At 44.8% G+C, this 25,805-nt stretch overlaps 1 protein-coding gene across 15 annotated transcripts in view; it reads left to right on the top strand.

Moving 5' to 3' along the window:
- The window catches only part of PALM2AKAP2 (PALM2 and AKAP2 fusion), a 467,689-nt gene that overhangs the window by 100,617 nt on the left and 341,267 nt on the right, over positions 1-25,805 (top strand). For 7 of the 15 annotated variants that reach the window (XM_070251292.1, XM_070251287.1, XM_023628622.2 and 4 more), the window contains exon 2: positions 24,349-24,394. The exons of 2 other annotated variants lie outside the window; for them this stretch is intronic. In XM_070251292.1, the coding sequence (XP_070107393.1) occupies positions 24,349-24,394 (46 nt within the window). Of the gene's footprint in view, positions 1-23,666; positions 24,395-25,805 lie in introns of those variants that run through there. 6 more of the 15 variants (XM_023628619.2, XM_023628617.2, XM_023628618.2 and 3 more) reach the window with 2 other exon arrangements.

A 25,805-nucleotide genomic window follows, 5' to 3' on the forward strand; every position in this document is an offset into this window, starting at 1 on the left:
TGGTTAAGTTTGCGCGCTCCGCTGCAGGCGGCACAGTGTTTCGTTGGTTCGAATCCTGGGTGCGGACATGACACTGCTCATCAAACCACGCTGAGGCAGCGTCCCACATGCCACAACTAGGACCCACAACGAAGAATATATAACTATGTACCAGGGGGGCTTTGGGGAGAAAAAGGAAAAAATAAAAAATCTTTAAAAAAAAAAAAAGTTAAAATTTTAGGTAATCTTGTAGAAAGATCAGGACCATTTTGCTGTTGTCTAGAATTAACCCTGTGATCTCCATCTTCTAAATTTGACAGACATTTTCTGAGTGCCAATTCCATGCGAGACACCAGCACCGCGCACTGTAATTAGGATGCATAATTCAGAGGTGAATAAATCCTGGTCCCCTGCTCCCAAGTTGCTCACATCAATCTATTTCCTTCTTTGGATGTTCAGGAGGCTTGGCTAATGTCAAAGGAATCTATGCTGGAGACCGAGGGCTTCAATTCCTGGCTGTCTTTTGGCATTTAGAGCCTAAACAGCTCCAGGCTGGTGGACGTCCTTGACATGGCTTTATTGTTTCCATCAGTCAAAATTGCACCCTTCAAACTACATGGGCTTAGAAACAGTTATTTTAGTGTGGCTGGTATTGCCAGACCTTCTGATTTATCAAGTAAAAGCCAGAAATCGAGACTATATAGCCCTCGAGGGCTATATGTAAGGACAGACAGACAGGGAGCCAAAGGAGCTACAAGAAATAAGAAATGCCGAGGAAAGGTCTCTCGCTTCCCTTACTTGAGACAAAGAATGCCGACGAAGATGTTCCCCTGCACTGGCATGCTTGGTTTCTTGTTAGAAAAGGAAAAAAGAGAATATACATAAAAATTAACATTCATACAATTTGCAAAAGTAGTATAATGTAAAGAAAACAGCACAAAAAAAAAAAGAAGAAAGAAAAAGTTCTGCTACCATATGAAAAAAAAAATCATAGAATACCAAGTAAGGTACTTAATTAGAATGGCCAAAGGTAGCCACCCAGTGTAGACAAAACTTATTTCTTTCTCATCCTCAGAGCTGCCCTAGGATATGTGTGTGTGTGTGTGTGTGTGTTTGTGTGTACCAGGCAGCTACCCTGGATGAGTGCCCTGGGCTGGAGAAAGGGAGTGGTTGGGACTGGGGCAATCTAGAATGTGTGTCTTTTCCAAAGATGATTAGCAAACGGATTCTACTCAGATCCAGCCAATTGTTGCTATGCAGAAATTTTTAAAATGTCAGCAACCAATTGAAGACATTCTTTTTTAAGACAATGTGGCCCTGCCCAAAATGTGTCTTGGTCACTAAGTTGCAACCTCTTTTCTAGAGTATCTTTCAGAACTTTGAGTATTACACATTCATGGTCAGAAACAGTAAGCACCGTTCAAGACAAGTTTCTTTCCCAATAAAGAGACTCCGGGCAGAAAGCAGGGCAGGCAGAGGCTCTGGCACCCCCAGCCCCACCCCCGCTTCTGGTTTCCTGTGCAAACTGCACAGTCTACTTCATGTGCTGTGTTCACGGGAATCTTTCAAAATGTACCTGCATCCTGCCAGGAGATCCTGGATTCGCACAGGCATTTCTGTTTAATTTGCTTTCAAATGCTTTCTTCTCAGTATTGCACTCAGGTAATGTCTAAAGTGAGTGGGAACTCCAGTTGGGTTGGGATATCCTGAATTCGGAATCTGCCCTCAGCATCCATGGTAAAATAAAAAAAAAAGCAGTTTAATAATAAATTATTCAAATGTACATTCATTCTTGAAACATTTTAAGGATGTTTACATTGAAACCAGATGCCTCGTCCGCAGACGGCCCCCATTTCTGTTGATTTTACAGCTCGACTGCTCACTTCAGTTTTCTCAGTAGGGCCTTTGTTTCACTCACCAGCAGAAAGAATGTTTCTTTGTTTGCTTTTCTTTGCCATCAGTGCGGCCAGCCTCGGGAGGGAACTCCCGCCATGCTGCCATTTGGCTAGCATCCCTTTCATTTCACTCCTGAAAATCACATGCGCACGTGATGGTAAATCGTTTCGGATACACCATGTGCCTGGGCTTGTCCTAGAGCCCTGCGTGGTTGGAATTTTGCAGCAGCTCGAGCAACAGTTAGCTAATGCTCCCAAATAAAGAAGTTGAGTCAGTTCAGTAAGCTCATCTCGTAGTGCAAAGACGAAGCTGGGATTTCTAGGGAATTTTTGGCCCTTCAAAATGTCATCTGAACCCAAAGCCTTTATTTCTAATCCGAGCGGAATCCATGGCCAAGCAAAGAGCTGGAAGACTTATTTGTTCAAATGCCTGCGGCTATTGGCCTGAGGGAGGATGGAGAGCGGAGCAGCTCCCAAGGGTGCCCTGTTCTTTCTTGATCTGTTGGCAGTTGAACATGTAGCAAGAACCAGGAGAAACATCTAAGAAAAACTCAATGGCAGAAAGATAACTCAGCAAACCTTTCCACTCTCTCTTTTGTTTGGCCTGGTTCATCCATTCATTTATTCATTTATTTATTCAGAAAACATTTCTTCAGCACCTGTTACATATTGCCAGGCTCTGTGCTAGGTACAGTGAGACAGCAGGGCACACCTCTGGGTGGGGGTGACAGAAGAGTCTAGAAAATTATAATGTGGCAAATAATAAGGAGGGAAACACATAGGATAATTTGAGATTGGAGAAAGGCATTGAGTGTAGACGAGGTAGAAAAAGGGTAGAGGGAGAGAAGACTTCTGGAAGGAGGTCAAGTGTGACTGAAGTGACCATGAGTAGCAACTGGCTAGACCAGGGCTTCCCAGACTTTCGCATGCACAGGCGTCATCTGGGGATCTTGTTATACTGAACATTCTGCTTCTGGAAGTCTTAGGTGGAGCCTGAGAGTCTGGGTTTCTAAGAAGCTTCCTTCCCAGACAACTTGATAAAAAATAGCTCTCAGGGGCTGGCTCTGTGGTCTAGTGGTTCAGTTTGGTGCACTCTGCTTTGGTGGCCCAGGTTTTGTTCCCTTGTGCCGACCTACACAACTCATCGGTGGCCATGCTGTGGTGGTGACCCACACACAAAATAGGGGAAGCTTGGCATGGATGTTAGCTCAGGGTGAATCTTCCTCAACCAAAAAAAAAAAAAAAAAGCCATAGAACTCAGCCCCCACCTCTACCCTCTCTATCCACTGACCCTATTTTCCTTTTCTACAAAGCCCTTGTGACTACCTGATGTTAAATGTTCAGTTATTTATATATTCTATATGGGGAGAGCCCTACTAGAAAAAAGGAAGGGACCTGTCTGTGGTCACAAAACATAATGGTGGAACGAGGAGTAGATCCCATATTTCTCTCTTTTTTCCCTGTGATTTATCTAGTATTTTAGTTTTCATTTTGAAATTTTATTTATTTTTGAGTAGGTAATACATTCACATGGCTATAATTCAACAGGCACAAAAGATTACATGCCGAAAAACGTCTTCCACCCACTCTCTCCCCGCCACCCCTCTGATGTTCCCCAGCAACCAATCTGTTACCTGTTGCTGACAGATCTTTCCAGAGACAGTCCAGGTATATATAAGCAAATACATGCATATGTTCTCCAACACCACCACCCCTTCTTTGTCTGAAATGCTGACGTGCTGTATACAGTTTTGCAATTTGACTTTTTATTTCTAATATATCTTGATGATTGCTTCTTATCAGTGTATGAAGAGCTTTCTCACGCTCTCTTACAGTGGAGTAGTATTCTATTATATAATTGATATACAACAAGTCATTTAACCCTAAGTGCTGTTTATTAGCTATTACAAACAGTACTGCAGTGAATAACATGGTACTAGCCATTTTGCGCATGGCTGATCTGTAAGATTAAAATTCGTGGAAGCGGGATTGCTGGGTCAAAGTCATCATGCATTTGTAAGTTTAATAGACTGCCAAATGGTTCTCTGTAAAGATTGTCCCCAAAGGAGCTGATTTTCCTCCACCTTCATTAATACTGTTAACAAACTTGGTAAATTTTGCCTGCCCCACGAGTATAAAATAACGCAGTTTCAATATGCCTTGCTCTCAGTTTGAGTGAGTTGAAGCATCTCTTCATATGTTTCAAGGCTATTTGTATTTTCTGGTCTATGAACTCTATTCATTTCCTTTGCTCATTGTTTTTTACTGGATGGTTGACCTTGTGTCTCACTGATTCATAGAAGCGTATATTAAGAGAAGGAACCATTTCACTAATTATATTGAGATTGAACATCTTTTCATATGTTTAAGAGCCATTGTATTTTCTCTCCTGAACTGTCTGTTTATATCGTTTCCCACTTTTTTTCTTTTGGATTATTGATCTTTTTCTTCTCTCTCTGTAGAGTCACTTATGAGTTATAGAATCCAGATTTTTGGACCCCATTCCAACCTCTTACACTTGGCCATGATGTCTCCTCTAACGACATTGTACTTTTATTCATTTCATAAAATAGAAGAACATTTTGTAAGTAGACATGTAAAAACCAATTTCCTAACCACCACAAACTCAGAAAACATAGCCTCAAGACCGTGGTTGTTTTTCTAAGGAGCAAGATAATGCAAATCATTTGATCTCTGGCAAATGCATCACAATATACGAACTTTTAGAATAGAAAAATAATCAAACCTGTAATAAATTTTGCAAGCAATTTATAAACAGAGGCTAGAGTCTAAGATATTGATCATAGTTGGCAGAGAAGAATAAAAAACAGTGATTAATTGCAATCTTCAAACCCAGTTTAAATGCAACTTGTTCCATGAATCGAGGTTTCCCTGGATCGAGGTTTTTCTTGCCCCTGAATTCCCAAAGAACTTTGGACCTCTCTTAGGGGGATTATCAATGTCTGTCTTTATTACAGTTAGTTTTGTACAAGAGTGTTCCCAGGAGTATTGCTAATTTCCTGTACTGATCATAGATTTTTTTCCTAAAGGAAGCCTTGAAGGTCCCAAGACACAGTCTTCTTTTTTTAAGTCAGGTTTATTGAGGTATAATTTGCATATGCTAAAATTCACCCTTTTGAAGTGTACAGTTCAATGAGCGCTGACGGATGTATGCAGGTGTGTAACTACCGCCAAAATCAAGATACAGAACATTTCCATCGCCACAAAGTGCTCCCGTGGGCCCCTTTGTCATCAATCCCCTCTCACCGCCCTCAGCCCCTATCAATCACTGATCTGATTTCTGTCCCTATAGTTTTGCCTTTTCCAGAATGTCACTGAAAAGGAATCAGACATTCTGCAGCTTTTTGTGTCTGGCTCTTTTTATTCTAAGTCACAGTACTCTGCAATTAAACACAGAGGAAACAATTTCCTCATTGCGTTGTGGAATTTAAGCCAAGTAGGCTCACTCACCAAAATCATGCCAGTGGTTAGGCAATGGTCACAGGAAGGAGCAAAGAGGAAGTGGAGAGACAGAATAGAAATGGAGACAGACAGAAGGAAAGCTTAATATTTATTATAATATCACATTTATTTATTATAATATTCTTTGTTGTTTAGAAATTGTTACTTTGTGTGGGACACTTCCAATGTGTCCAGCGTTTTGTGTGATCCATATGACAGCCTTACAAATTATTATTCCCATTCTGCAGATGAGGACACTGAGGTTCAAATTGTTTTAGTGGTTTGTCCCCAAGCAGAACTCTAGCAAGGGAGAAGCAGGATGGAACGGAGCTCTGATTTGAAAGACTGTTTTGTGGACTTCTCCAGTCTCCCTCTTGCCCAGTCTACTAAGGGCGGGTTAACAAGACCTGTAAGCTCCAGAAGGAAGTTTCTCTCTTTCACTCACTCAGAAACTCACTCACTATAAGCCCAGAAACTAGCCCTGTGCCCACCATACAGTAGCTGCTCATTAAATATTGTTCAATGAACCAACAAAAGAGGAATCTGTCTTTCTGATCCTTCTAATGCAAATGCACTGAATTTTCCTTCCCAATAGCTTGCTGGGAGTTTTTCAACTGTTACATCTTTCTTATTTTTTTAAGTTTCCTTTCTTTTTAAAAGATTTTATTTTATTTTTCCTTTTTCGCCCCAAAGCCCCCCAGTACATAGTTGTATATTCTTCATTGTGGGTCCTTCTAGTTGTGGCCTGTGGGACGCTGCCTCAGCGTGGTTTGATGAGCAGTGCCATGTCCGCGCCCAGGATTCGAACCAACGAAACACTGGGCCGCCTGCAGCGGAGCGCGCGAACTCAACCACTTGGCCACGGGGCCAGCCCCTTAAGTTTCCTTTTTCACTCAAAGTCAAATGAAAACTCTCTGTCGATCCCTGTGATTTTGTGTCCAGGTACATTATCCCACCACGTGCATTAAAGGAGCGTAAGCAAGCTCCAACCATCCTCTTTTGGATTGTCTGTCATTTGAATGAAGGTTTATGTTCATTAAAGACCACTCTACAGGCAATATTCCATTAATCATTACTTACTATGTTCTATATCTAGACCACAAGGGGTAAAAATCAACATTAAGTAAAATGAACTTAATGTGAGTACCCAGAAACAATTTTAATAAATATTTAATGTTTCAGATGTATTTGACTACACAATAGGCTATATATAAAATAGTATTGGAATGAAAGGAAAATCTAATTTCACGGTGTTTTTAAGTTGCTGGCAGACCAATGGGGTACATGGCAAATTTCTTCCCAAATAAGATTATTTTTCCTAAAAGCAATCTGAATGTTTGAAATTAGATGAAAATGGCAGGAATGATGACAATATTTCTTTGTGGAATGTTGGGAAATGATGTCTGAGAACAAAGACGAATAATATAAAACATAGTATTCAATCATATAAACCTGTGTACTTCCCAAAGGGATTTCCAAAGTATTTCCAGGAATTCTGGGAAGTTTTCAGTCCTTTGATTTCCTCATTATCCTTTTACATAATTATGGCTCCAAAATGGCTCCTCTTTTGGTCGTGAACTTTGGTCAATGGACATATAGTGGCGCCTGGGTTGAAGGTCTAAGTATCCATTTTTCATTTAAAATATTTGTCTATTTAATATCCTTTCCCATGAAATTTCATCCCAGAGTATGATAAAAGTCCATTTTAATGCTAGCTGTGTGGAATGGTACTAATACCCACCTTTAAATTAATCGATCGAATGTGCTCGCTGGCACATATACCATCTCAGACCCACAGATGGTATTGTAGGAGCTAGTAGTTTCTTGAAATAGCAATGCACACATCTGTGTGGCAACAACATAGCAAAGGCTGTGCTTTATCATTGCTACCTAGGTTCACGTAACCCACTCCCTGTGGACCAGAAAATCCTAAATTACTATAAAGGAGCAAAAGTACTTTTACATGTTTTTTTGGTTACTTGCCTTGAGCTGAGAGAATGGGAAGTTTTAAAAAGGAAAATAGGGAAACAGCACCAAAGAAGTGACCTTTTGCCTCGGGAGACATGGTTTTCCAACAGCCTTCACCTGGATGCTACTCCTTCTCATTCTGCAGGGGAGATGAGGACAGGGGAGGAAAGGGACAAGGGTGCTGAGAGCAGAAACCAGAATAAACCTTAGGATTCTAGGGTCAGGAGAAGTTTCAGTGCCCGGGAGAGCTCAGAGATGTATGAGCATACAGCCAGAGCCGAGAGAAAAAGTGGGGCAGTGAGACCACTGTCCAGTGAGTCAACAAGAGTAGGGCCACTTTGAGGACATATTCGGGGAGAGCCAATGAGGACTGCTTGAGAAGCAGGTGCAAAGAAAATTTGGACAGGTGAGCACGTCCTAGGGGGCGGTGTGGCGTGGAAGACAGAGCCGATGTAAACGCAGAGGATAGAGGCACCACAGCACCTGAAATCCAGAAGGCTCCGTTCCTCCTGCCCCCCCTCCAGATGCTCAGTTAATTGCCAGGTTCTAGTAGTTCTCCTCAACTACTCAAGTCTGCTCCTTCCTCCCCATCTCTCTGACAATGGACCAGGACGCTGAGACCACAGGCTCTACGCCCAGACTGCTGCGTATAAAACCCTGCTCTGCCACCAACTGGTTTTGCACCCTGGGTGAGTTACTTATCCTCCCTATGCCTCAGTTTTCTCATCTGATAGATGGGACTGATAATCCTAGTGCCTCCCTTATGGAATTGGCGGGAGTGCTAAATGAACTAACACCTGTGAAGCACTCACATGGTACCTGGCATGGAGTAAGGACTCAATGTTAGTTGCCGTTTAATTTCCTAGGGCTATGGTAACAAATTACCACAAACTGGGGAACTTAAAACAACAGAGATGTCTCCTCTTACAGTTCTGTAGGTCAGAAGTCTGAAATGAAGGTGTCGGCAGAGTTGCTCCTTCTGTAGGCTCTGAGGGAGAATGTGTTCCATGCCTCTCTCCTGTGTTCTCGTGGGTGCTGGAAACCTTGGCATTCCTTGGCTTCTGGCTGCGTGACTCCAATTTCTGCCTCTGTCTTCCCATGGCCTTCCCCTCTGGGTCTGTGTGTCACCAATCTTCCTCTCTTTTCTCTGATAAAGACACCAGTCGTTAGGTTTAGAGCCCACCCTAAATCTAGAATGTTCTCACTGCAAGACCCTTAACTTTATTACATCTGTAAAGACCCTATTTCCAAATAAGGTCATATTAGCAGGTACTGAGGATTGGGATTTGCACCTATCTTTTGGGGACTATTAAAGCCACTATTGTTGTCATTATTATTATTTTCAGTTCAGAAGCTTATCATCTCTTTTCTAGACTCTGAAAATAGACTCCCTGCAGTCTTCACACGACAGTCCATTCTCAATAAGTAGCCCCAGTGATCTTTCCAAAGTAGCTATCCTGCTTAAACCCTTCAGGGGCTCCCTGTCACCTGCAGGAGAACATGTGACATGCTGAGCAAAGCTGTGCCTTGCTGCCTGCCTCATCTCAGCAGTGCCATCTCCCATGTCCCTCCATCTTGTATATCCTTCTCCCAAACAGGATGGCTTTTAGTGCCCCAAACACACTAGGCCTTCCATGCCTCCTGGCCCTTGCACAGCCTGTTCCCTCTCCCTATGTACCATTCTTCTCTCCTCTAAAGGGCCTATGCGTCCTTGGAAATTCAGTTCTTATTTCATCTCCTCTGAGAAGCCTTCCCCTGGACTTTCCTTTGGCAGCCCCTCCACCCTCAGACCCCCGGAATTGGCTCCCTTGTCTTCACCTCTAATTCATTTTGGACGTATCCCTGTCACCAAACTTTATTCATTGCTTTGTAAAGGTCTACTAATGTTTCTGTTTCTCCTTGAGAGTTATGCCTTACTCAACCCTGCATCCCAATGCCAGTGCAGTAAAGGAAGGTGTTGAATAATGAGTGGATGGATGGATGGTTGGATGTATATATAGATGAACAAATGGGTGGATGGATAGATGGGTGGATGAATGACTGGGAGGATGTATGTATGGATGACTGGGTGGGTGGATAGGTGGATAGATGGATGCATGAATAGATGGATAGATGGGTGAATAAATGGGTGGGTGGATAGATGGATGGATGGATAGATGGGTGGATGGATGGATGGATGAATAGATGAATGAATGGATGGATGGATGAATAATAAAAGGAAAAGGAAAACTGAGTCAGGGATTATGTGCAACCACGGGGTGAAACCTGGACTAAAGCTGGGACCATCTGTGGTTAGAAGATCTGACAAGTTATTAGAGGAGAGAATGTGGCTACTGAGGACTTAGATCTGTGTCGTATAAATTATGAACAGCTATGTATATAAACAGTCTAGTACATGATGCCCACAGTAACTGCTGAGCAAACTCATTACAGCTCCCCAGACGACTTTGATTCTTCTCAATTTCTAAACTCCTGAATTAAAGAAGGCCCTTGGGAGTGGACAAAACATGGTTCTCACATCTTACATTTTAGTATGAAAAAGATTCATCTGGCGCATAAGTTTAAAATGTGGCTCCCTAGGCCCCACCCCAGAGATTCTGATAAAGTCAGTGTGGCACAGGTTCAGTGATTTGTGGAGAGGATAAAAGGGCACATTCCATCTGCCACATCTATTCTGTGTGACCTTAGAGAGTTTCTTAATTCTTCACCTCTGAAGTGGAGAAAACAATACTACCTCTGCATAGGACTATGGTGAGTTAATATAATGATAAGAACGGTTTGACATACATGAGTGCTCAGTAAGGTTACCTGCAATCATTGCTGTCATCGTCATCATCATCATCGTCATCATCCTTTTCAATGAGGTTCTAGATCAGCAGTTCTTAATCCTGGCTGCAGAATAAAATCACCTGGGAAATTTGAAACAGATCCTGATGTATTTGGTCTGGAGAAGGTCTTGGGTTCTTGGGGGTGGGGGTGGGGGGTTATTATTTGAAAGCATCCCAGGTCTAATGGGCTGTCACAGTTAACTCCCAGCACGGTCCTTCTCAAACTTGAATGTGCACTTAATCACCGGGGGATCTTGTAAAAATGCAGATTTTGGTTCTGTAGGTTTCAGGCCAGCCAAGAATCCTCATTTCCACCATGCTGACGATGTTGCTGTCCTCAGGTCACACTCTGAGTAACGAGGCTTTAGACTAAAAGCCTGGAGCCCAAGCAGACACAACCCACAGCTTGGTCGGGGGCTTCATGTCAACACAGGGACTGATTGTGAGAGAGGCCATGTAGTTCTTGGTTACACCCAGGCCTGTCACATACCTAGTGCCACACTCTATCCGGAAGCTCCCCCAGTCCGTCACTTACACTGCCAAACCCTGGGAGGAGATGCAGGCAGACTGCCCTGATAAGATATGTCAGACGAACTTTCATTACTGTCCCGGGAGTCCTTTCAGAAGGCATTTAAGGAAGTGCCGCACACTTAGCACTTAGCTTTTTCAGATTGTGGGGCTCAGGGTCATCATTTTGCCCATAAAAGGGCCATTTGTGTGTGTCTAAACTGCCGAGTCAATTACCCTGCCGAGTGGGAATAGTATTGTTGCCTCTGTTTTTGGCACAAATGACTTGAGTGTTTTCAAAGCACCATTAAATGCCAAAGTCCTTGGCCCTCGATTTGGTCCAGGTGTAACGACTCACAGGCCTACAGTCACGGGACAAGGGGGGGCGGGGGGGGTGGAAGATTACAATCAGAGTTTGCAAACAGGCGTAGGATGTTAATTCTCCCAGACAGCATCTGCGTCTTCTTGCAAATGCATTGTGATTTCCTCAAAGCAGCCCTCGCCAAGCTTTAAGTTGTAAGCAGAGGCCCTTGGTACAGGGATATACGACATGGGGTTTACAGCATCATGAAATCATGCTGAAGGCAAAGCTGAGAGCATCTTCGCTTACCGTGGATGTGTTTAATGTTCCATCATCCTTTTACTGCATATTGATCAGGCAAAAGTGTGAGTCATTTAAATACCTGATTACAAAGACTCTTACTGTTTTACACAGCAAACCTACCCTTTAGATTTCCATTTCATATGTTCTGATCCCTGAGATCTAGAATCAACACTAATTCCCTTTTTTTTAGAAGGTGTGCATTATTCATCACCACCACCAGAATAATAAAAGCCAAGACAGGCCTTCGCATGTGCCCCATGAGGTAGATATTATCAGCCTCAGTTTACCTAGGATAGAATTGAGACACAGGGAGGTTAAGTACCTTGCCCAGGGTCCCCCACCTAAGAAATACGGAGCTGGCATTGGAACCCAGAGCATCCTGGCACCAATGCTCTGAATCACTGCCCTCAAGTCCTTTTGTAGGAATGTTGCTAATCAGTGTATGAGAGTGCTTAATACCTGCCAGGCACGTGCCGAGGGCTCCACACGATCGTCTCCTTTTGCCCTCAAAACACCCCTATGGCTTAGGCACTGTTAATTTCATTTTCCGATTGAGGGAGCTGATCATAGAGAAATGATGTAATTTTCTCAAGCTTACACTCTACTTTGTAAGCACCAGAACTGGAGTTTGAGCCCAAGGGGTCCATGTTCCTTCTCCTTAGCTGACTTTGGATTCTCGTCCCCTGTCACTCTTCTCTCCAACTGCAAAGTGAAGGTTTCCTGGATCTGTCCACGCATCGGTTCCATCAGTGCCCACCTATGCCTACTCTGCCAAAGTCCCTTTTGCCGTGTGAGGTACCACAGTCACAGGGTCCAGGGATCTGGATGTGCACATTTTTGAGGCCATTGTTCTGTCTACCTACCACACCATTCCATCGTTCTCGCCTGAATCCTGCATGACCCTCCATCTGCTCTCCTGCTCACTTCTTCTTCCCTCCCTCATTGCTGGCAGCCAGAGTGGTCTTAAAAGATAAATACATTCCTTCACAGCTTGTGATCTGACCGCCACTCTTGGGCCTCCTTGCCCCTTACTTGTCCCCTCACTCCCTCTGCCCCCTCCGCACTGGTCTCCCTGCTGCTCCTCCAATATGCTGAGCGCAGCCATGGGGCAGAGCTTTCTGTCTGCTGTTCCCTCAGCCCAGGATACTCTTCCCTCAATATGTGCATGGCTCTGTCGTTTGCTCCATTCTGGTCTCTCTGATGGACTGTCCCTTCTTCATCCCCATCCCACTCTCTCCCCTTAGTGTGGTTGGTTTTCTTCAGAACGTTTCTGAAGTTCTATTGTAGATTTCCTTGCCTTTAATGTTTCTCTCCCTTCTCTGGAACGTAAGTGCAAAACGGCAGCTTCTTTGTCTTGTTCTCTGCTGATCCCCAGCACCTGGGACAACGCATGGTGTGAAGTGTGTGCCCGATACGTGCACCGGGAAAGAAGGGAGGAAGGAGGAGGAGGATGGGTGAAGGAAGGAAAGAAGGAAGGAAGAGAAGGCAGGGAGAAAAGGAAAGAAAAAAGAAACGGATGATGGAAGAAAGTGGCTTAGTTGACTGCCCTTTTCATGATTGTTATCTGAGGGCTTGTCCCTTAGGGAGGATGATATTTCAAGTACCTCAAAAGGAAAAGAATCCCTTTTATCTCCTTCAAATGCATATTATTTATAATACTGTTATATCCTCCCAACATTTTGATAGTCTCACACAGGTACACGCTTCCAACAGCACAAATTCATTACCTGATAGGATTACACCTGCCACAGAAGCAGTGTGACCAGAAGCTCTCTGTGTCTCAGTTTCCTCATCTGCAAAATGGGTATAATAGTAGCGCTGCCCTGGTAGGGCTGTTATGAGAATTGCATTAGTTAATGTTTGCATAGCGGTTAGAAGGGATCCAGGGCCAGAGAAACATCATGTAAGTGTTTATTAAATTAAAAAGCCAAAATTTTACACTTAAATTCAAATAGTCTCCCCAATACTCAATTCAAATCTTTATTTAATTTAGAAAGACCTTTAGAAACTTTCAGGTTTTTACTTAAATCAATTTGTTTCTGCTTTATTGTAACTCAGGAAAAATACTCCTTTGCACTCCTGTTAAAGTAAAATGGCAAAAGTGTATCTTTGCCCATTTCTTTCCACCAATGGTCATATTCTTACCAAATGTTTCCTCTGTGGACTAGGGCTGTTACAATGTTTTTTAAGTAAAGGGATTATCAAATTTAGGACCTCACTTGTGCAGGGGGCAAGTGTGAAGTCTCAAGGCTGCTCTGTAGTCCGTCCTAAAAGACAGTATCCTTTGCCTGGCCTTCCAGGCTGCTGGGCTTTGAAACCTGACACCCATTTGTCACTTGCCTCATTAGGTCACCACCTTGGAAAGGCGGCTTCCTCCTTATTAAGAAAAAGCCTGCTCCATTTGCTTTGGCTCCAACCAACCTAACAGTGTCTTTAATTCAGCGACGGACTATTTTCCTTGGAAGCTGGAGAGTCCAGTGGTTTTGGATCAAGCTTAAATTCTCTCTGGAAGTTCTAAAGTGGAAGTCAAATGACTTCACTCAGCAGTGTCAGAGGCAAGAAAGTGGGGCAGGCCTTTGGAAAGTGGATTTTGAATATTGGAGGCTATTCAAAATGGTGCCTGATGATGTGGAACCTAATGCTGTTTGAGCGTGATGTGGATAAACTATTTTATTATTATTCTCTTCAAACACTGGATCTTGATATCTGTTTTGGTTTTGTTTTTATTGTTTCCACCTAGAATAGAAAGTAGTTTCAAGCTAATCCTGGGAGGCAAGAATGGATTGAAAGGATACCTACAAGGGCAAGACAGATATCTTTTGGGGAAGACAGAGTGAAGGCTACTCTAGAAAGACTAAAGACTGGATAGGCATTGGTCAGAGGAAGCTTCTGGTTGGCAGAAAGATAGCAGAGGTAACCCACGCCCAGGGAAGGGGGGCCTGTGCCTTTTCTCTGCCAGCAGCTGTGAGTGGGAACTAAGGAAGGGCAGCTCTCAGAGTGGACAGCAGGCAGCTTGGGCAGGGGGCCTCGGGGATGAGCAGGACTTCCCAGACTTCTAGTGCTATTGCATTAATAACCAAGGCGAGCTTCTTGGCTCTTGGAGATAAATCCACTTTCTGTTCTCTCTCTCTCAGTTCCTCTGATATTCTAGGTTCCAGAGCAGAGATTGTTTTTTTAAACCAGAGTTCCATGGGTCTTCTAAGAGTGTCCATGGAAGAATTCAAGGGGTTTCTGAAAGCTCAGAAATTGTATACAAAATGTTGTCTGCTTGTGCATTGCCCTGGGGAACAGTCCATGGTTCTTACCAGATTCTCAAAAGAATTCTGTGATCTGCCCTCCTGCAAAGCTTCTAAGATGTTCTAGATGGAAGCACAAATCACACCATAGAATACTTTCTTTTCTTTTCTTTTTTTTGAGGAAGATTAGCCATGAGCTAACATCTGCTGCCAATCCTCCTCTTTTTGCTGAGGAAGACTGGTCCTGAGCTAACATCCATGCCCATCTTCCTCTACTTTATATGGATGACTGCCACAGCATGGCTTGCCGAGTGGTGCCGTGTCTACACCCAGGATCCAAAGGGGTGAACCCCGGGCCGCTGAAGTGGAACATGTGCACTTAACTGCTGTGCCACCGGGCCGGCCCCCATAGAATACTTTGTACGTTTGTCTCCTGCAGTCTCTCATGATATGGGCAGAATTTGGCAAAGCCAAAATGTTACAAAAAAAGTTTGCACAGCATCAAAAGACCTTGGGTTGCCAACTCGAGAGGTAAGATCCAAGAGTCAAGCGCATTCATGAGTCAGTGCTGGTCTAGTCTGAAGGGCCATTTTGGGCACACCTGGTGTCTTAGTCGGCTCCAGCTGCTCTACCAAATTACCATAGACTGGGTGGCTTAAACCACAAACGCTTATTACTTACGGTTCTGGAGGCTGGGAAGTCCAACCTCAGGGTGCCAACAGATTCAGTTTGCACCCTCTTCCTGGTTTGTGGATGGCCATCTTCTCGCAGTGTCCTTGCCTGGTGTGGGGGGGCAGGGTGGAGAGAGAGAACAGCAAGCTCTCTAGTGTCTCTTCTTATAAGGGCACTAATCCTGTCATGAGGGCTCCGCTCTCATGACCTCATCACCTCTCAAAGGCCCCCCTCGCCAAATACTATCACACTGCAGATTTCAATGTGAATTTGGTGGTGGTGGTGGGGGGTGAGTAGAGGGGCACAAACATTTAGTCCATAGCATCTGGTGCTGGCCTGAACAAGGGACTCAGGAGCTTTCACCTGAACACAGGTACATCTATGTGGAAACACATCCAGAGTGATACAGACATCAAGGAGTAAATAAGATTATGCTCATAATTATAAAAGAGTATTCATTGAGCACCTACAATATGCTAGGAACTTTGGATCTATTACCTCATTTGATCATCACCATAATCTTATGAAATGGATGCTATTATCTTTCCCATTTTACAGATAGAGTCACTTCAGCTCAGAGATGTCAAGTCCACCTCTCAAGGTCATTAAGTGGTAGAATTGGGACTCAAGGTCAGATTTGTCCAATCCATGCTTCCTCCCGACGTAAGTAGCTTTGTTGCATGCAGACAACCATCCTAGTGGCTTATGGGATGCTGATTAGTTTAAGATCTCCTTCAGGGCTCTGACTTTATGATTCTTAGAGTTAACTGGAAGAGTGACAAGTCAGGCAATCAATATGACAGTCACACTATGTTAGGAATTGGGAGGAATAACCACTTGTCCTTCCCCAAGGGACCGCCAGCACACTCTGAGGGGGGATTTCTGGAACTCTGTGGAGTTAACAAGAGGAGTGTTGGAAAGTTAGAAAAGAGAGGGGGAGGCTGCATTCCAGGCATAGCTCTGGGCATGAGAAAGCACCAAATTTGGAGTGGGACAAACAGATGAAGAAGGTGTCAAGTTCTCTGGGGAGGAGTAGAGGGTACTGGAGGCTAAAAACAGGGTAGAGCACTGGCAAGATCTGTGGTGACTTAGCTGAGCCTCAAACAAAGGAGAACCATCCCAGGACACTTGGACTCTCCCCTCCGCCATCCCAACAAAGGGCAGTTCCGCACAATGAAGGGGACGGAGTCCCAGATGGAAACGGACTGCCTGTTCTATAGGGAGATCTTCAATTCTAGCAGAGAGCTCTCTGGTCATGGGAAAAGCGATCTCAATGGCAATGACCTGTCCACTTGTAAAAGATGGCATAATAAGGGCTTGACTTAGGGGTGAGTGCAAGGTAAGGAATTAGAGGAGGAAAGAGTAACTGAGCGGGAAGAAGGAGAACCATGGAAGACAGACAGGAGGCACCTGGGTCCCCGCACAGGCATCAACCATCTTACCTCCAGTTACGGGTGCACAGCACCGAATCTAACCCAGATCGTAGGATGCAGCCACCACCCTCTCCTCCACCCTCACCCCTGAAAAGGTGCCTCAGGAGAGGAAACAACCGGAGTGACACCACAACAGAAGGGGAGCACAATTTTGCATGAGAAGTGGCCCTGCCAGCTGCCCTGCTACTTCTCCCGGAGGGGACAGACACTGCTTTGACTGGGGAGGCCTAGAGAGCTGCTGAGTGTCCATTTCCTGAAGGGTTGGGCCAGACTTGGGAGCTCATGGGAGTCAGGGATCTGCCTTCTCTAACACACAAAATCTGATGTCTTGTTTGTGCTCACACTCTTGTCAGAAGTGAAGGGTGCAGGTGCTACAATGGAAACACATCCCTTTGTCGAGTCAGTACAGGCTGTGTCCTCGGAGCCTCCGGAGGGGCTGCCTTCCTTGGGCTGGAGCTCCCCCAGTGCTCCTGGCTCCCAATCAAGCAGCCGCCTCTGTGTGGACTCTTTTTCCACCCCTCCTCCCCAAGGATGCCGTCTCCTCTAGTGGGATAAATTTAGCTCTGAATGAATGCAGAAAGGAGAACACATTAATGTAAACACAGACCAAGGAGCTTTCAAATACAAGTTTCACGCATGCACAATTGGCACAAAAGACACGAGTTTTTCTGTTTCCTTCTCTCCTGCTTCTTCCATCTCATCCTCCGACGCTGGTAGCCTTTTCTGCATTTAGTTAAGCTATTTCAATATGTAGATCAGAATGTGGGGCTGTTTGTCTTCAGACCAGATAAAGCAGAAATCAGTTGGGTGACTGAGGAATACCAAAGAGTCAAAGAGAACCCTAGGCGGTGTTGATCATTTTCATTGATTGGTTTGATTGTCTTAGAAACCCATCAGAAACTGGGAAGCTCCTTTTGTCTTATGTATTAGCAGAGTCTTTTCTCCTGGTGGGCCAAGGCTGTGGCTGCTACAGAATGTTGCACAGTCCTGCAAACATTTCCCCAGAGGACCAGTCCTTACGTCCCTAACTTTGAAGTCTTCCTTTTCACTGTAGTCCTTTACACTTACAGAGCATGTATGGTTCTCAAAGCACTTCCTTATTCATGAGCTCCTTTAGTCCTTACAAGAACCTTGTGGGGCAGTTGGCTATCCCTATTCCCAGTTTATAAATAGGAAACCTCAGCTCAGAGAGGTTGAGTGACTTGTCTGAGTTCACAGGGTAAGTGGCAGAGCTGGGATCAGGACCTAGGATTCAGACTTTGTCTTGTGCTCTTCCTGCTCTACCTCGAGCTACTTTTGGGAAAGGCAATTTGTCCAGGAGGCTCTAGCTGGGCAGGTTACATATGAGTAAGGAGCAATTTTTGAGACTGGCTGGCTACTACCTGTCAGTGAGACAGGTTCAGAGGGGCCGGATGCAAGTTCGATCCATTTCGCCAGTGTACGGAGGATGGGCATGTAGGATTGAGATTCCTGATTCTCCAAAGGGTGTCAGGTGGGCACAGCATCTGTAGGTGGTAGGAACCGAAGCCTGACTTTCCCATTTTCATTATTCATTCTCCAACCAGGAGGACACAGAGGATTTAATTGACAGGCCACTGTCCCTCCACCGCCAACCCCACAGGAAATCTCTCTCTTGTCTGCAGTGCTGACTTGCAGAATGTGTACACATTATTGAATTGTGGCTAACAATGAAAGTGTCGATGGCCACACTACAGAAAGGGATTCCAAGCTGACGGGGCACATCGTGGTCATTGTACTAAGGCAAACTAGGCTGGCCTCTAAGCCCTCTGAGAAGCCAATGACCTGAGTGTGTCTATTGGCATTAGATAACCAGACTGGCCTTCCCAAAGACTTTTCCACTTGGTAGCTAATTCACACCCAAACACAGAATCAACCCCACCAGGAGCACCTGTAATATGTAGGCATGGAGCTCTCTTCCCAACACTCCAAAATTCAGCTCTTCTTTCCATCTTTTCCTAGGACTTACTCTATCTCATCTCAAGAATTCCCTTCTGCAGTCTATACAGAAGTCAAGATAAATGATGTACACCTGCAATTTATATAATGTTATAAACTAACATGACCTCAATAAAAATAATAATAATTTAAAAAATAATTCCCTTCTAATTCCTTCTTATTTATAATTATTAAATTGACCCACTACAAAGATAAGATTATAGGTGTCTATGAATCGTTAAAAGGAGAATCTGGTAAAGAAATTTCTAGACAATAAATGACACAGAGCACAATCCTCCCTTTTAAAAGATGAGAACAGGGAAGTATCTACCAATGTGGGGAATTTTTACTGAGAGTTCACCTCTTTTCTAAGAAAAATTTTAAAAGCCTGCATTAGATGATGCATAAAGTCAAGTCACTCCCTTAATTTGGTCTATGACATTTTTAATGAAGCAATAGGGTTGAGTAATTAGGACCTACCATTTCTGGAGCACCTCCTGTGTCCACTCTCAAGCATATTATATCTATTATTCTTATTTCTCACACTATCTATATGCGGTTAGAGCTATTGTCCTCCATTAAAGATGAGGAAAATGAGGCTACAAGAATTCAAGGTAGTGTAGTTGGTGAGGCTGAGGGCTGGGATTCTAACTAGTCTTTAGAGCTCATGCCTTTTCACTATATCATGCCCACCTCCCACTTTCTAATCCTACTTTTCAAAACTTTTATTAGTAAGAAGACTATTATGAACCAACATCCAAATATCCTAGCAGGGTAAGTGTAGATCGATCCCTAACCATCCGGCTCTAATTCCTGTATCCTCTCCTCATACCTCCTAGTTTCCACATCAATCAAGTGACTTTGCCAAAGCTAACCAAGAGAAAAGGCCATCAAACTGAAATATTCATGTTCATGTCTAGCCAGATTGCCAAGTGCTCATTTTGAATCTGCTATGTAGAGACCCCTAGCCAACATTTACCTTAGGTGACATCCAGCCTAGTTTATCTCCCATGCTGGCGCTCTGTTTTCTAACGTCTTTCTCTTTCTTGCACCATGGAGACTTTATATGAATCTATCATTTGTATCTCATAGAGAAAAACAGCACAAACCTGAAATCCCACCAATCTTCCCAAATTGTTCACCACCACGGGAGCCAAAACCATTCCAAGCACTGTTCCCCTCCTTGTCACTCTGTGCAGCCATCACCTATGTTTTGGATGACCATGTATTCTAAAAGATCCTAGGCAAAAGAGAGCTGATAAAAATACAACATTTTGGAGGACCCTAGCATGCCTTTTAAAATTACTTTTGTTAAAGGAAAGCTTCAGGTTACTATGAAATTTCACACTCTTAGCTACTGTTCAATAAGACTTTAACTTTTACTCACTCAGTGGGCCTTGGCACGTCATTTCCCTCTCCCTTTACAAAGCTCCTATTTTCCCCACAGGGGACTAGGCTATGGTCATCTGTGGTTCCCAAAGGACTCATGCCCTAAAATAGATTCTGAAATTTTTATGAACAAAACATCTATTTTGCAAATCTAGCATTCTGTATTCTCTCTGCATCATGCTTTGCAATGCAGCATCTATCAAATAAACCAATAATACAGGTTGTGCTTATACAACACAATTTAATGTCCCAGCAAAAACTAATGATTTGTTACACACGTTATGAACCACTGTAATGGACCTTTCCAGATTTTAAATGTGTGGAGGGCAGAAAGTCACCAATATTAGCACAAGACTATGAATTCTTTGTAATACCAAGCCATAGCCTGATGTCTAGTATGGAATAGCTATATAATAAATGTTTATGAAAGAAATGGAATAATTTTGGTTATAAATTTCTGTGTTTGTAAGGGGTTCAATGATTTTAAAATGATAGAATTTAGAGATTAGAGGGGAGAAGTGCTGGAAGAGGAGAAAATGTTTTCCTTTTGCTCTTGGCCAAGCATCAGCCATTCACTTCACGTCTCTGTTTCGCTTAGGATTCTTAGTCGCCAGCAACAGAAACTGATCCTAAGTGATAGAAGCAGAGAAGGAATGAATTGAAAGTACATTCAGGAGCTCACAGAACAGCTGGGAAGGCTAGAGAAGGAGGCTTGGGCAGTGGGCAGGACTGAAGGTGGACTACCAGCCTGAAAGAATTCTCTAATGCTGTGTCTTCCAGATCCTTGGCAGGTGCACGGGCCTGACTGAGCCCAGACTGCACACCATGTCATAGCTTCTGGGGGGTCTGGGGAAGTAAGTGTCTGGCATTCCCCAGCTTCTATGATGGGAGGTTGCTGTGATTCTCACTATGGCTCATAACATGAGAATTCCCCAAAGATGGAAAGTGGCTCACAATTTGGGCATCCAAAAAAACATGAAAGAATCTGGTACACTTCCACCTGGACAAAACCCCAGGGTCCAGCATTCTGAATTTCTTCTTTTCTTTGACTTTTGGCTATACCTGCTTTGACAGTCCTCAACACTGAGTAAACACAACCACTGCATGTCATGGGTCTCAGATGGTTAAAAATCCCTGAGGAAGTACACATGATTGGCCATGAGTCTTTTCTCTCTTCCTGGTAAACTCAATTAGTACTATGGTTCTAAACCCATCCCTAACCCCTACCTCACCTCACAGAAATTTAATTCTGTACATATAGTCAGAGAAATGTGCCCCAGGAAATTCTGATGCATACTTCAGGTTGGGAACTGTGGCTTAATTTTTGCCATTTCCCACAGCTTCTTTACGAGCCATTTCTATTTTTCTGAAGTCCCCTACCCCCACTCCATCAAGCTCAACCGATGACCCTTCTCTCAGCTGGGAAAACCAGGGTAACGAATGCAGCCTCTTTCTCCTTCATGTCAAAATTTCTTCTTGTCTTTACCCATTCTATCCGCCTGCCTGTTTCAGTTCCCCTTCTTTCCAAGGCCCAGGTGGCCGCCAGTGCTCATCTGGATGCCCTCTGGTCTAATCCGAGACCTAATACTTACCTTCCCTTTTGACTATGTCTTTGGCCTCACTTCCCTGATGCCTAATTCCCTTTGGCCCTGAAACATTCAAGTCTCACCTGACCTAACAACCCTTCAACTTGACCCTGCTCCCATAGACCAGCTTCCTGTTTCCCCCACCATCTTCATCTTTCACATCTAAAGATCTGAAAGGAATGGTTTGTACTCATGGATCCTTCTTCCCGAACTCTCACTCACTCTCAACTCTCCATAATCGCTTCCAAGCTCACCCTCCACACACTGCTTTTCCACGCTTACCCATGGTTTCCTGACTGCGCAAGCCAATGGCTTCATCTTGGTCTGCATCCTTCTTGACTCTTGGAAGCATGTGACCCTGTTGAAAACCTCTTTCCTCCTCTTGTGGCTTTTGGTACAAACATTTCTCCTGATTTTTCCTTCTACTTCTCAGATGATACTTTCTCAGCCTTCTTTGCTGGGCTTTCTCTTCTTCTTGTTCTTTCTTCTCACCCTGGCCATTCTCCTTTCTTTAGCTATAACCTCAAAGTAGATGACATCCAGATATGTGTCCCCAATCTTGAGTCTTCTATCCTGAGGATGAGAGCTTTCCAATTGGTCACTTCCAAGGGGTGTCCAGGCCCCATCTCCCCTTCCATGACTCCTTTAAAAAAGTTTATTGTGATGAAACATATATTACATAAAATTTACCATTTAAACCACTTTTAAGTGTACAGTTCAGTGACATTAAGTTCATTCGCATTGTCGTGCTCCTCTATTCCTTTTTAGTATCTATATAGCTGGGGCAAATGGACCATTTCTTGCTCTCTTGTTTTCTCCTGGGACCTGCCCCACCTCCATCTCACTGGCCGAGCCTGGTCCTGAGTGGTTCATAACACGGGCTCTGGGGAGCCTGACCTGAGTTGAAATCCCAGCTCTAGGACTCTGGCGGAGTCCCTCAATCTCTCTGGCCTCACTTTCCTCATCTTCTGATTCTCTACTCTTGTTGAGCACACAGGCACTCTGCTCAAGCAATAACAGCTTTGTTTACTGGTGAGCAAACACCCCTCAAAGGACTTGTCATGCTGGAGCTGATGTTGGAAGCAACAAGAAAATGATGTCTGTGAAGAAAATGATGGGTCTTAGCCAGAAAGAAGTTCTGGATATACTGGAGTGAGATGTTGAATCTGGCACTGGCTTGGATTTATGACACAAACAGCTCTACGCACCCTCCTTATAAAAAGGAAGGGAAAACAATCAGTCAGTAAAACTCCTTGGTGACCTCTTTCATCTTTGGGCAGAGTAATAATTGCTCATCAAGTGACAGGTAAAACCTCCATGGCAGTCGAAAAGGCAATTTAGTTGAATTGCAAGAATTTGCCCAGGAAAGAGATGATCTGGAGAAATCTAATGCGCATACCTTTTAAAATGCCTTAAGTCCTGCATTTATAGAACCATGAAGGATCTGAAGAGGTCCCAATGTTTTCTTTGTGTGTGTGTGTGTGTATTTATTTCATTTTACAGGGAAAATTTGCTTATGAATGTTGGGAATTCTAGTAGGTCCCTCCTGAATGTTAAGAAGTATTTTGTTTGTTTTTAGCATTTATTTCCTTTTGGACTGGGTCTTGTCCATCTCTCATATCCAGCCCATAGGCTGTTGCAAAAGATGTGCTTTAGTACTGTCTCCTGTTTTGGTAAAGAATAGGTGAAGTATTTTAGGGACTAGACCCTACTTTTCCTTTCAAAGACTGTGTATAGAAGTAACGACCCTCCAAGACTTTCAGCCCAGAATGTCACAGGATAATGATACGAACAGATTGCCCTTTACAAAGCACCTTTATCTCATTCATCACTGAGGACACTCAGTTTTTCAGATGAGGAAACTGAGGTTCAGAGTGGTTAAGTGAATTGCCCAAAGTTTCACAGCTAATTAGTTGGTCAAGCCTGGCCTAGCCGAGGCCCTAGGACTACAAATTCTTGGCTGTCTTTCTAAGCCGTATTTGGCCTTACAGAGGGGAGGCCTGTTTTGAGCTGTACCCTGCCCTCAGCCGACGTGATGTGTGAGGACCCTGCCACCTAAAGCACGTGGGCGAGGCAGCCCTTCCCTATTGGAAATGTCCCCACATGGAGCCCAAGCATCTGGCAGGAGCTAGAAGGCGACCAGAACACTCGATGGCCGCAGCCCGCCCGTAAGGGCCCATGCCCGGGGACGCCCCTTTTTGCCAGAGGCCCCCTGGGCTGGCATCTGCTCCGCGGTGGCGCCACCTCGCCCTGCTCCGGCCCTGCGAGCGCGTGTCCACTTCGGCGCGCCAGCCGTGCGCCCTAGAGGTCCGCCGTGCGCCGGCGCCCCAGGCGCCCACCCGCACGCGCGCGGTCCGTCGGTGCCTTGGGGACCCCTCCCCCCTGCGGCGACAGCCTCAGCGGCTCCTGCCCGCCTAGAGCCGCCCCTGGCCGCGGTCGCGGGTCCCCCACACCCCAGGGGCGGAGCGAGACGCCGAGACGTCAGGGCAGAGAACGAGCACGGGGCGAGCGCGCCCTCCCGGCAGCTGCCCGCGGCCCACGTCCCCGACTGGCGCGGCCGGCGGCGGCGGGGAGATGCAGTTAGCGGCGGCGCTGGGGCGCAGCCAGGCGGCGGGGCGGGCGGGGGCCAGAGGCTGAGCCGGGCGAGCCAGCCGGGGCGAGCCAGCGGTGCGCACAGCTCTGCCCGCCACCCCCGGAGCGGACCCCGGCCGCCTCTGGGCTCTCCCCGGGGTTCTAGCCAAGCCCCCCGGGGTGCCCATCAATTTCGTCGGGTGACTTCAGCGTGTGTTTTGTTTTTCTTTCTTCTTTCCCTTGCCTGTGTGCCCTTCTCTAGGATGGCAGAAGCGGAATTGCACAAGGAAAGGCTGCAAGCCATAGCAGTAAGTCCACTTTCATTTTATTTTCTGGCTCTATTGTCTGGGATGGAAGGGGGCCCCGAGTGTTTGGGGGCCATCGACATTCCAGCACGGTAGCCGCAGGGCATGTGTCTTGGGGATAAAAGTCTGTCAAAGATCAGCTACGGTGCTTTTTCTTTTATACATCTGTGGATAGAAACCCCCGGGGCGCGCTTTGGGCTGGGGATTTGAATCTGGGAGACTGGCTTGGAAATAAGATGCTTGCTACTGGGCTTTGGGAAAGACTAAACAGACGCGTGGGGGGCGATTCCTGGAATATTATCACCCAGGGCTCAGTAATATGACTTCATACACTGGAGAAGGGAGAGAATGGTGACCAGAACAGTGGCTGCCATCCTCTCTGCGGAAGCCGTTCGTCTGCTAAGTGGAAAACCAGCAGTCAGCTCCACTGTCAGCCACGAGGTAGAACCTCCTCGCTGGAACCGGGAGTGTTCATTTCCCTGTTCTGTTTGATATTGACAAGGGCACTGGCACAAGCCACCGCCCCGGAGGGGTCTGAGGACTTGTTATAACAACTGGGTCCTGGGAATCATATTCCAGGAGAGCCTCCTTCTTATGGGTGTGGATAATCTTGAAAACCTGTTTTCAGCATACAAAGGAGCAATCAGTTCTGGCCAAGTTTATACGCACTTTCAGAAAAGTGTACCCATGTGCATCTTGAGTCTAAAAGAGAACTTTCTGAGACTGCCTAGATTTGAGCAATCTTGCCACAGTGTTGCCAATGATCCACAGATGTGGTATTTTTACTGGAGCCACCACAGCTGGATTATATATTTCCTTTGCAGATGAAGGAATGGTTACTGCTGTATATGAAATAATAACAATTAAAGAGAAGGTCTGTTAACATATTGGCATAAAAGACTCTCGAGACATTCTTCTACCTGAGCTTTTTAAAAAAAATTTGTTTGTCCAAGAGTTCCCTGGAAACACATATAAATTTGTTGGAGAAATAGTGTGTCATGTTTTGGAAGCAAAGTATATTAAAGTGTTTTCAAAATCTTTTGGACAGATTCTTTATTGGGAAAATGCACTCAGGCCCTTCTTTTTTAGGAAGCATTTGATGTGGTGTCCATGGCTCTGAGACCCTCTTTATCTAAGTCTTCAAATCTTAAATATCTTGGAGACGTTGCCACTGAAGTGAGAGAGGCGTTTGTTGGCGATGTTGAAATGCTATGGCTTTGTTTTGCCTATCAGGCAATCTTTGAACTTGGTCCTCAGGACTCAGGAAGGCTGTTTTTCTTTTCTTTCCTTTTCCCTCTGTGCATGTGTAATTTTGATGGTTAATGAAGTTGTTTATGGTTTCTAAAGTTAGTGGCAAGGCAGTGCGGCCAGTATGTCATGAACTTGATAAGAATGGAGGTATTCAGTTATTGGT

Source organism: Equus caballus, chromosome 25 (assembly GCF_041296265.1).
Source record: "Equus caballus isolate H_3958 breed thoroughbred chromosome 25, TB-T2T, whole genome shotgun sequence".
Lineage (NCBI taxonomy): Eukaryota > Metazoa > Chordata > Mammalia > Perissodactyla > Equidae > Equus > Equus caballus.